Raw genomic sequence first — 12,382 nt, 5'->3', positions numbered from 1 at the left:
TTTTTGGTTCAAGATTTGAATTCAATGCCAATAAAATAAAGGCATACCAATTGCTATTTGCTTTTTTAAAAAACCTGGGTTTAGAACTAATATGAAGGGAAGAATTTGCAGTAGCAGATACCCTCTTCCCATGGAGCTCCTCTCCCCATGCCTCTCATTCCCTGAATGAGTATCAGGAAATCCTTCTGAACAATATGCCATGGTGGTCTGTATTAAGGAGAAATTGGGTAAAAGTATCCACTTACTCTTGTGTAAGGAAAGCAATGGCAAGCAATAGGCATTACTGTTTTCAGAATGTTGATTTTGGTATTTCCCTTCATGATCTTTACAGGAAACCAGAATTGTTTGGTTAATAAAAAATAGCCTTGTCAAATATCTTCTGAATCCTGGTTTATTCTCATCCCTAAACAAGATAATATGTATAATCTATAGACTCATTCATTTACATTTTAAAATATTCCTTATTTGTATTTCTTCAAGCTGAGGGACCCCATGTGGAATCATTGGGGGCGGGGAGGGGGCATAATTTAGATAATCCAGGATTCCATGGATTTGAATAGGCTACTCCCACCCTCTTAGCTTTAACTTGATTGTCAGTTGCTCTTAGCATTAATTATCCTGAATTAATACAGTCCTCATCAGTCTGTCAGGGAGAGTATTTCATTTTTTAAAACTAATTTAAAAAGTCAGGAGAACACCCATACCTCCCAGTAGGTAGATAGTCCTGTCCTGTGGGTGACATGGTTTTGCTTGCCTTTTGTGATCTCACAATAAAATAGGAAAATAGTAAACTTGATCAATTAATTGTGTTAGCTTTATTCACTTGATTACCTTAGCTTAGACCTGTTTAGATTTCAGTACTGAATCTCATAATCATCTTAATAGCAAACTTGGTGCCTCTATTTTTCAGAAAGTTTGGTTTTGTCTTATGGCTAAGATAAGTTTAACAGTTGTATTCTGCTCACTTGTGTAAGTAAACCATGTCAGTATTTTAAGTTATTTGTGCATAAACTGCATAATATCTTGTATTAGATGACTGAAACATTTTATAAGCAAATGCTTCAGAGCAGGCCTTTAAAATAATTATATAAGTGATATAATAGGTTATCGAAAATTATTATAAGCAGGAAGGAATGGGCACTTTAAGAAAGCAGGAAGGACAAATTGCAGATGGAAAAAAGTTGCTATTCTGTTGCTGTGGAGTTATTGTTATAGTAACACAAGAACATAACAAACTAAACAAGTGAAGGAAGGGATGTGGCTTGAGAGACTGTATTGCATGCTGAAAGTTCCAGATTCAGTCCTGGGATCTGGTGGGTGGCCCATGCTTTGCTGGAAAACCACTGCCAGTCAAGGAGGACAATACTGAGCTAGGCAGGCCAATTATTTGACTCTTTGTGTAAGTAAAACTGCTAAATAATTAGTAATTTGAAAGGTATTGCTCTCATGGTTTAGTAGCTTATCATCCTTCTCCAAGGATCATGAGCCTGTCTTTCCCTCAACAAGTACTGTGCAGGGGAACACAACCATTTTGAGTATAGTGATCCAGAAGCTGAAATTTCTGAAGAAGTTCTGAAGAAGATCATTCTGTGACCTCTATGTTTTAATTGTATGACTGCCATTTCTGTCAGAGCATTGCAACTAATGTATTCTAGATTGTGCTCAGTTGATTATTTCCTTTGGACACTTGAAGCATTGTATATATGTGCATTTAGTTTGAAGTTGGCTGAGGTGATACTATAAACTTGATGTTGGCTTTTTGAGTGTCTTCAAAATAGCCTTCCCATTTCCAGTTATTTCAGCACTTACTGAAAACACACTGCTTGGCTTCCATTTCAATCTGTGCCTTTTCCCCCTTCCCATTGCTTCATTTGTCCACATAACCCTTTAATTCTATTGAGGACGCATATGCTGGTTGACTGTGAAGAACCATATAATCAGTGACAAGCAGGGGACCTACATAGTCTCATTTCTTCCTCTCCACACTATTTCCTCTTTCCTCCTGGCATCTGCCATTGCCTCTCCCTTTCTGACTCACCAACCTACTTTTATCTCCTTTCCCAATCTTCAGCTTTCCTTCTTTCCCACACCTTGGCAGTATGTCTCCAGGAAAAGTCCAATTTTGAAAAGTTGTACGGTAGTGAGTTGTGTTGTGGCTGCCTACATGCCTAGCCAAGTTGTGCAAGTTATATAGCAGTGAGTCACCCATATGGGTTGCATGGGGGCTTCATTTGGCCTTAAGTCATGCAAGTTGTTTGGTGGCTTCTTATCTAATGATTGTCACCAAGCTGAATATTGGTGAGTTTTCCCATCGGAGTGTAACAATAAAAGGGCCCTTTCAAGGGCTGTTTTGATCTTCCCGTCTGTGTCGGTTCCTCCCCCTTTGATTTACAGAAATCAAATCTCAAACAGTTCAGCAATAGTGTTGTGGTTGTCTAATGACCCCCAGAATCGCAGAACATAGTCTCATGAGGGATCAGTGAGCATTCATTTCTTAAAAGCTACAGATACTTCTATTGTTTTGGAGAGTTATTGGTGGTGGTGATGGCAGTAGATTTGATTTCAGAATTTTCTGTAAACAAGGGGTTTATTGGTAAATGTCTGCTATCTAGTTCAGTTGCGTGGACTTTTGATCCACACTCTGTGACCTAGTTTAAACATAAGATGTCATTCCGCAACATCTGATTGGATGGCATCACAGGTAATTGTAATTAACATAACTTGCAGATTAAATCGTTTACAAGGTGGTGTGTGCAAATGAAGTAGGGAGTGAAGGCAAAGAAGGAAAATGGTGCCCAAATTTCTGGAGCCAGGGGGAACAAAAGGATGCTGAATAATAAGGCAGCACATCTATTTGGTGAGCCATGTAATTTGATGAGGTTCATTGAATATGCTTTCAGAGTAAGTATCCCAATTGCAGAATGCTAAGTGCACTGCTAGGTTGAACCTCTCTAGCTAATGTGGGGTGATGTCTGCTTCTTAACTTTTCCCAGGTTTTCCTATAGACCTGATTACATGCTGTTGATCTTTTTAATGGTGAAAGAAAATAAGTTTCCATTCTCTATGAGATAGGGTCTTGAAAACATAAAAAGATGGGATAAAAAAGAAAACACATTTGTTCATCTGTCTTTTGTGGTGATTAAGCCACTGTATCAAAATTTTTCATTAATTAAATGTTCATATTTTATAGAAAGCTTTAGAACAGTTGTGGCACATGTATTGTATATTCACCTTCTGTTTCAAGGGTATGCCATATTTTATGACAATATTATGCAGGCTCCGTTAGTTTAGATTCCTGAACTTTCTTTTTAATTAGTTTGATGCAATTATGTAGCTTAATCTAATTCTTAATTGGTAAACAAATTCCCATCACAAGCTAAAAGCTCTGGTGATGGCCAACAGACAGGATCCATTGTAGAGCTATGCCTGTTATGCAGTGAGCTGTATGAGCAGATGTTAAGTCCAATAGAGCTGAAAAGAGCAATTCATTCATACTGTGGCGATGATTGGTTCTGGCAGTTTGCCAATTAAGACAGGGGTCACTATGTTAGTTATGTTCAGCCTCGGTTTTTAGGTCTTTCAAGAGGCTGGGATAGAATCTTCTTTTGAAAAATAAAACAAAGGTTCAGTGTTGAATATATGGCTAGAAGAACTGAGACATTAGGAGCTAACTGTGCCTAGAAAAGTCCATTGAAAAGAGAAACTTGCCGACTTTTGAACCCCAAGTATAAAGGATCAATAGAATTAATGATAATTTAAACATAGCAGATTCTGAGTTTTCAAAGAGTTTCATACTTGGTGTCTTATTGATCCTAACATTCCTATGAGGTGGGTCAGTATTATGGAACTGAGGTGAAGCTGAGGAATAAGACTTGCCTCAAGCTATCAGTCTTGTTTTCAAAATTGCTTCTTTGGTTGCCTTTTGGATTTATGGAATGCAAAAAGGGTATTAATATCAGACAAAACTTTTTGAAAAAGTGTTCCATCCATTGTACCAATACTAGTCCATTGATCCAAGGCCATACATGAGTTCATCTATTCTGTCCTTTAAGCAGACACAGGAGGAGGAGTCTCTTCAAGGTCAGTTTCCCAGGGCATGTAAATCAGTTCAAAAGGAAAAGTTTTAACAGTTTTCAGACACTTTCTTACTGTTTATTGTGGACTACTATACCTGTTTAATCTATTCATTAGATTTTATCCTTGACTCTGACTGCATATTGACATTGCTATGTGGCGTGACAGTACTAAATGCCATGCTTTTAGTTCTTGTACTAGTATCAGTATGGCTCTCTGTCTCCATTCAGTTGGAGCCTTTATTTTCCTTGATTTGGGCCGAATGTTGTGCTGTTCCTGTTTTAAACCTTTCAGTATGAACTTGGTGGCCGCCATTGTTGGTGGACATGTTATACTTGTGGGGTTTGACATGTACACTTTCAAATGTGTGACAAGAAGCAGAGCCAAAGAACTTGAAAGGCCAAAGCGGAAGCTGAAAGATAAAGGTGGCTTAATGGGGGACTGGCTGCTGGTCCAAGTTGTGGAGTTGAGGGTAGCAAAGAAAGTTTTCTTTTGTAAAATATGTTCTGTTATGGACACATAATTACACTTCCATTTGGCAGTATTTGTGTACATGCCAGAATTATATCCAGTTCCATTCTGCAAATATATATTCTTTTATATTATATTTATGTTTGTCTAAAATATTATTAGAGCCTCTTGTGGCGCAGAGTGGTAAGGCAGCCGTCTGAAAGCTTTGCCCATGAGGCTGGGAGTTCAATCCCAGCAGCCGGCTCAAGGTTGACTCAGCCTTCCATCCTTCCGAGGTCGGTAAAATGAGTACCCAGCTTGCTGGGGGGTAAACGGTAATGACTGGGGAAGACACTGGCAAACCACCCCGTATTGAGTCTGCCATGAAAACGCTGGAGGGCGTCACCCCAAGGGTCAGACATGACCCGGTGCTTGCACAGGGGGATACCTTTACCTAAAATATTTATAATCTATTTTATATAATCTGAGAGCAGTTTACAGACACTAAACAAGAAGATAAAATATTGAGAAAAACAATATATAAAACAGGTTCTTCTGATTGTCAAAGTCCATGTCTACAACTCCTGAAACTTTGTAAGCCAAACCAGGGGCCAATTGGCAGTTCTTTTATTCATCCTTGTCCTCGCCTGCAGTTAAAGTAAAAACAACAACATTGCAATAACGTTACACCTTGGGTGAGGAAGGGAAGTTGTTCAGCAGCCTTGGAGCAGGTAGTGGAATAACCCTGCTTTTAACCATCAAACTTCCCACTACCTGCACTGGTAATGAAGCTAGCTAGACACCATTTAAGGATCCCAATAGGTGCAGGGGTTGCTAAAGACAGAATCAGAACCTATACATTTTAGAGCAGCTGTGGAGAATGCAACAGGATTAGTGAAATACTTGTGGTTGTAGCTGTGAAGCAAATATCTAACATATCTGTCCTTACTTAATTTTGATGCACAGCACAAGTGGAGGTACTTTCTGCTGCCCTCCGAGCCTCTGGTTTGGACCCTCTGGAAGAAGCTGCCACAGGTATTGACAAGTTGGAGAATTGTCAGAATGAACCGAGGATCAAAGACCAGCTGAACTGCAAACTAATTCAGGATGACACTGTGCCTTCACTCAACAGTACTGTTGAGGTAAACACTTGATTGCTTTTAATGTATCACTTAAAACATTAATGGGGAAATCTTCATTGCTGTAAAGGAAATAGCTTTATTTTTGCACTTCGTAGGAAACAGTACCTGCTTTAGGGTGAATTGGTGTATCGTTCTACCAATTTTTTACATTAGACAATGATGTCACTTGACAGCATCCATTTGGAGTACTTTAAAGTTTTGTCCTGCTCCCCAGAACTTGCAGCCATGAACTGTCATGGAAACAAGTTTTATGGTTTGTCAAAAGTAAATGAAATAATAAAAATAGATTAAAATACCTGAAATGTTTGCCAATTCCTTTTCCAGTAAAAGCATTGTGTCCCAGCAGGCAAGAGTATAAGAGAAATCTGCTCAGGACCTGAACTCTGTATCATCAGGGTGGAACAGCACTTTTGTAATTAACCAGATAAAAACAGGTTCCTTCAATATAAGATGAAGCGTAGTAATCACTGGTGAAGAAAATTATTTGCATGCTGAAGGTCCCAAGTTCGATATTCAACATCTCTAATTTAGAAGTCACAGAGTTCAAAGGAACTTTGCTGGAGGCTTTGGCCTCTTGCCATTTAGAATAGTTTATCCTGGATTGCAAATACTGAATCAGCCTTTTGAACTAAGGTAACTTCATATACTAGTTTGCATAAAGTGTGAAGGGCCTTTGCACTGACTTGCTGCTGGTTTCTAAAAGGGAGTTAAGTTACGACAGAGATGCTGTCCTCTTTCCATTTCAGCAGCAGCCCCAAACTCAGTTAACAATTTCAGAAAACGAATAGTTTATAATGTAGCTCTCTCAGATCATTTGTTTGCAGGTTAATGGAAAACTCAATTAGGAAATTACAATTCACAGATCACAGATTATGTCTGGTAGTAGATTCTAAAATGACTTAACTAATAGACATGATTTAAATGTAAACCTACCCATAATTTGTCACAGTATGAAAGAGTTCTATATCTGTGCATAATAAATGGCTAGTACAATCACTGTTCTAGCTTTGCGTTTGAGCTACCAAACTATAGTCTATATAGCCCTCACCCCAAAAAATAGTAAAATATTGTCGGCAGTTCAGGTGATATACCACTCTATACTTATGCATCATTTTTAAATCTTGTGATAGAGGTAAAACAAATATAGTAGGAATGTAGTGTACAGTCCAGAATAATTAGGCCTAGGGTCAGTTTTGTGCATGACTTTTTGAAATTTGAACAGAAATTAATACACACACAAAATGTATTTTGAAACTGTAGTATGTAGCAACTTCTATATGTAAAATGAGCAAACATAATGGCCTCTATATTGTATTTCCTCAAATGCAAGGCTAGTTTTTTTTTTGTAGGTATGCTATTTTTGTGTATAACATTTTTAAGGGGGAGAGTTATGTTACATTCATGATTGTCTACTTTTTGGCTAAATAAGATATGTTTCCCTGTTGAGACCTTGTAGGAAATGTCATTCATGAAGTGAACATGTGGAAATGCTTTTTATACTTTTGGCTTGTCATATGAGCTTTAGCTGCTTCAAGATCCAGTCTTCAGGGTAAATGTGTGTGTGTGTTATAAATATCAAATTATAGTAGGGTATTTTATAAAAAGCACTGCAAACATATTTCTGAAGCATTGGTGGAAATCATTTAATTGAATTAAATTACTGTTTTTTAATGTAAAGTCTTGAGTGTTATAAGAGATTGTTTTGCTCTCCATCACAGAATATTGTAGAATCTGCCCTTCGTTATATTCACAATGATTCAGATTTGAGCACTAACAGTAGTTTCAGTCCAGAAGAAGAAAAAAAAGCTAAAATTCAGGTATTTAAAGAGCTTTTTCTTTGATATTTCAGTTTATCATATAACTTTCTACATTTGACAGCAGTATCCATCAAATATCTCCCTGGTAAACACTCAGTTGCCTGTTTGTTTTGCTTAAAAATAGTCCATTTAGTTTTCCTCTCTCCTTTAGAATACTGAATTTTGATATTCAGCCTAGACAGCTATACCTGGCTCATTACCACCTGAGTAGCATATGTGAGTTGTGGAAGCTTTGGTGCATGTACACTGAGAGCCAGGAATAGCTGTTCCATGTCAAGCTCTGGGTTCAATATTCATTTCCCTTTTGTCTAAAGAGCTCCCAGTATTTCGAGGCTGGTTGTTAATTGTTCAGCATCCTCTTGGAGAAGAGTAACAAGTGGAATGCTCCAGGGATCTGTCCTGGGGCCTGTGTTGTTCAACATATTTATAAATCATAGAATCATAGAATCATAGAGTTGGAAGGGGCCATACAGGCCATCTAGTCCAACCCCCTGCTCAACGCAGGATCAGCCCTAAGCATCCTAAAGCATCCAAGAAAAGTGTGTATCCAACCTTTGCTTGAAGACTGCCAGTGAGGGGGAGCTCACCACCTCCTTAGGCAGCCTATTCCACTGCTGAACTACTCTGACTGTGAAAAACTTTTTCCTGATATCTAGCCTATATCGTTGTACTTGAAGTTTAAACCCATTACTGCGTGTCCTCTCCTCTGCAGCCAGCAGAAACAGCATCCTGCCCTCCTCCAAGTGACAACCTTTCAAATACTTAAAGAGGGCTATCATGTCCCCTCTCAACCTCCTTTTCTCCAGGCTGAACATTCCCAAGTCCCTCAACCTATCTTCATAGGGCTTGGTCCCTTGGCCCCAGATCATCTTCGTCGCTCTCCTCTGTACCCTTTCAATTTTATCGATGTCCTTCTTGAAGTGAGGCCTCCAGAACTGCACACAGTACTCCAGGTGTGGTCTGACCAGTGCCGTATACAATGGGACTATGACATCTTGTGATTTTGATGTGATGCCTCTGTTGATACAGCCCAAAATGGCATTTGCCTTTTTTACCGCTGCATCACACTGCCTGCTCATGTTTAGTTTACAATCCACAAGTACCCCAAGGTCTCGTTCACACACAGTGCTACCTAGAAGCGTATCCCCCATCCAGTAGGCATGCTTTTCATTTTTCTGACCCAGATGCAGAACTTTACACTTATCTTTATTAAATTGCATCTTGTTCTCATTTGCCCATTTTTCCATTGTGTTCAGATCTCGTTGAACTCTGTCTCTATCGTCCGGAGTATTTGCCAGTCCTCCCAATTTGGTGTCATCTGCAAACTTGATGAATAGTCCCTCCACCCCCTCATCTAGATCATTAATAAATATGTTAAAAAGTACCGGGCCGAGCACCGAACCCTGAGGTACCCCGCTACTCACCTCTCTCCAGTCTGATGAAACACCATTGACAACAACTCTTTGAGTGCGGTTCTCTAACCAATTCCCTATCCACCTAACGATCTGAAAATCCAGATTGCAGTCCTTCAACTTATCCATCAGAACATCATGGGGAACCTTGTCAAAAGCTTTACTAAAATCCAAGTAAATGACATCAACCAAATTTCCCCGATCCAGCAAACCTGTTACTTGGTCAAAAAAGGAAACCAGGTTGGTCTGGCAGGACCTGTTGGAGACAAATCCATGCTGACTTCCTTGGATCACCAAATTGTCCTCCAGATGTTTGCAGATCGCTCCCTTTAATATCTGCTCCATTATCTTCCCCACAACAGAGGTCAGACTCACTGGTCTGTAGTTTCCCGGGTCATCCTTCCTCCCTTTTTTGAAGATTGGAATAACGTTTGCTCTTTTCCAGTCCTCCGGGACATCTCCAGTCCTTAAAGAGGTTCCGAAGATGATGGACAAGGGCTGTGCAAGTTCTCTGGAAAGTTCTTTGAGTACTCTCGGGTGCATTTCATCTGGACCAGGGGATTTGAACTCATCCAGTGCAGCTAAATGCCTCTCGACAACCTCTCTATCCATGTTAACCTGCCACCCAGACACTATCCTTTGGCTACAGCCATCTCTAGATGTGCCTAAACACTTTGACCTGTGGGAAAAAACAGATGTAAAATAGGCACTAAGCCTTTCTGCTTTCTCTGCATCTTTCGTTAGAGTTTGTCCATCCGCACCCAACAGCGGGCCTATTGCCTCCTTTACTTTACGTTTGCTCCTCACGTAACTGAAAAATCTTTTCTTGTTACAGTGGCCTTCCCTGGCCAATCTTAGCTCACTCTCAGCTTTGGCCTTTCTGATGATTGATCTACAGTGCCTAGTAACCTGTAGGTACTCTTCTTTAGAGCTCTGTCCTTCCCTCCATTTCCTGAACATTTTCCTTTTCTTTCTTAGTTCCTCTTGAAGTTCTCTGTTCATCCAAATAGGCTTCTTAGAGCTCCTGCAGTGTTTTCGTATTTCTGGAATAGTCATCGATTGAGCATGCAATAGCTCTTGTTTGAGTAGCGCCCACCCTTCACATGCTCCCTTCCCTTCCAGCATTCTCGTCCATGGTATGACAAATGATTCGGATGAGGGTTTAGAGGGGATACTTATTAAAGTTACATACGATACTTAACTGGGAGGGGTAGCAAACAGAACTGAAGACAGCAACAGAATACAGGATGATTTTGACAGGCTTGAGAAATGGGCTAAACCGAATAAAATGCAGTTCAAATGTAAAGTTCTGCATTTAGGTAGGAAAAACCAAATATGCCAATATAAGATGGGAGAGACTTGTCTTGGTAGTAGCATGTGTGAAAAGGATCTAGGAGTCTTAGTACTTGAGTCAGCAGTTGGACTCGGTGGCTAAAAAGGCAAATGGGATTTGGGGCTGTATCAAACGGATTATCGTGTCTAGATCACAGGAGGTGATGGTACCGCTTTGCTCTGGTTCAGTCTCACTTGGAGTACTGTGTTCAGTTTTGGGCACCCCAGCTGAAGAGGGATGTAGATAAACTAGAGAGTGTCCAGAGGAGAGCAACAAAGATGGTGAGGGGCTTGGAGACCAAGACGTATGAAGAAAGGTTGGGGGAGCTTGGTCTGTTTAGCCTGGAGAGGAGATGACTGAGAGCGAATTTGATAACCACTTCAAGAATTTAAAAGGGTGCCATATAGAGGATGGAGCAGAGTTGTTCTCTCTTGCCCCGGAGGGACGGACCAGAACCAATGGGATGAAATTAATTCAAAAGATATTCTGTCTAAACATCAGGAAGAAGTTCCTGACAGTTAGAGCTGTTTCTCAGTGGAACAGGCTTCCTCAGGAGGTGGTGGGTTCTCCATCTTTGGAAATTTTTAAACAGAGGCTAGATAGCCATCTGACGGAGAAGCTGATTCTGTGAAGGCTTAAGGGGGTGGCAAGTTACAGTGGATGAGCTATAGGGATGTGAGTGTCCTGCATATTGCAGGAGGTTGAACTAGATTACCCTTCCAACTCTTATTATTCTATGAGGCCAAAGACAAGTACTGCAGCACATGCATTCTGATGCTTTAGTAGACATTCTTTCACAAAACCTATTTGTCATTTTGGATTCTAGGGAAGAAATGACAGGGAGTCTGTCCCAGTGGCTAATCTGCCACTGTCATTAGGAGGATGTGCATGGGGACTAATTATTCATGGCCAACCGTAGTGACACAGGAGTCAGGAAGTCAGCAGAAGAAACCAGTGCCTGTGACTGTCTTGCTTTGTCCTTCTACCACAGCAGACACAGGGATTAATTCGCCATCCTTCCTAGGCATAGTCTTCCAAAGTGAGCAACTGCTGCTTTGTCAGGCAGGCATAAGTAAAGCTGTCAATGGTACTTAAAGCCAAAGGAAAATAAAGCTGTACAAGCAGCTGTCATGTCCTATCTGCAACTTGATTTGTTGGGTTTTTAAATTTTATTTTGAGATGTGTATACTTCCCTGTTTTCAAAAATTCAGTTATAAAACACATATAAATGCCATTATGCAATAAACTTTAATGATCCAATTTTTTTCTGTTCCAACCTAAGAGGAACCTGTAGTAGCTCTGTGTTTTTCCATGAAACTGCTGTTGGCATTCTCTATACATGGAATGAAAGAAGCAATCAAGAATATATGATTTTTACAGGGGGTGTACACTTCCTTAATCTTTGAACAGTACAATATTTAAAGAGGGCTGATATTTTTGATGATAACTTATTATCCTTAATGGTTTGTCTTCTGATGACTGAGTATTTTATGTTCTTATTACCATACACAAATCATACTTGAACATTATGCAACTCCCATAAACAATGGAAGTGTAAGGAAGGTATAGAACATACATAGTATGTTCATCTCATTCAGTGATTTAAGACTTCCTGATAGGTTGTCCTCATAATTTAGTTTCTGTGACTGTAGAATGTCCTTCGATAAGGAAGGTGCTTTCAGAAATTTAGAATCTACTCTAGGACTTTACTTCATCTTTTAGCAGGTTTTAATTATATGATTGCTAAAGTAGTTCATCTTTCGTTGTACATCTGTATGAAGCAGATCTGTCAGGTTGCATTTTTTTTAATTCTCAATTCCCTTTTAGGATATTGTACCTCAGGCCTTGTTGGACCAGTATTTATCCATGACGGACCCCTCTCGAGCTCAGACGGTTGATACAGAGATTGCAAAGCATTGTGCCTATAGCCTTCCAGGTGTGGCACTTACCTTAGGTAGACAGAACTGGCACTGTTTGAAAGATACATATGAGACTCTAGCTTCTGATATGCAGGTAAATAAATGGGTCTAAACAAAAGTCTGTATATTTAGACTGTTGTGTTTTGGTTTCTCCACAATCGTAGGAGAAACTGAAAGTACCTTGATATGAAAGTTGGTGTATGATAAATGTAAAGGAAAAATTAAAATGTTGGTT

The 12,382-nt window shown here is 39.7% G+C and overlaps 1 protein-coding gene across 8 annotated transcripts in view; it reads left to right on the top strand.

Moving 5' to 3' along the window:
- The window catches only part of PPP4R1 (protein phosphatase 4 regulatory subunit 1), a 54,535-nt gene that overhangs the window by 35,234 nt on the left and 6,919 nt on the right, over positions 1-12,382 (top strand). For all 8 annotated transcript variants that reach the window (XM_077352757.1, XM_077352754.1, XM_077352756.1 and 5 more), the window contains 3 exons: positions 5,491-5,666; positions 7,385-7,483; positions 12,056-12,241. In XM_077352757.1, coding sequence (XP_077208872.1) covers positions 5,491-5,666; positions 7,385-7,483; positions 12,056-12,241 — 461 coding nt within the window. The remainder of the gene's footprint in view (positions 1-5,490; positions 5,667-7,384; positions 7,484-12,055; positions 12,242-12,382) is intronic.

The sequence above is a fragment of the Paroedura picta genome, chromosome 9 (genome assembly GCF_049243985.1).
Source record: "Paroedura picta isolate Pp20150507F chromosome 9, Ppicta_v3.0, whole genome shotgun sequence".
Lineage (NCBI taxonomy): Eukaryota > Metazoa > Chordata > Lepidosauria > Squamata > Gekkonidae > Paroedura > Paroedura picta.
The sequence above is the reverse complement of the archived record's forward strand: the minus strand, read 5'-3'. Positions and strand labels throughout refer to the sequence as shown.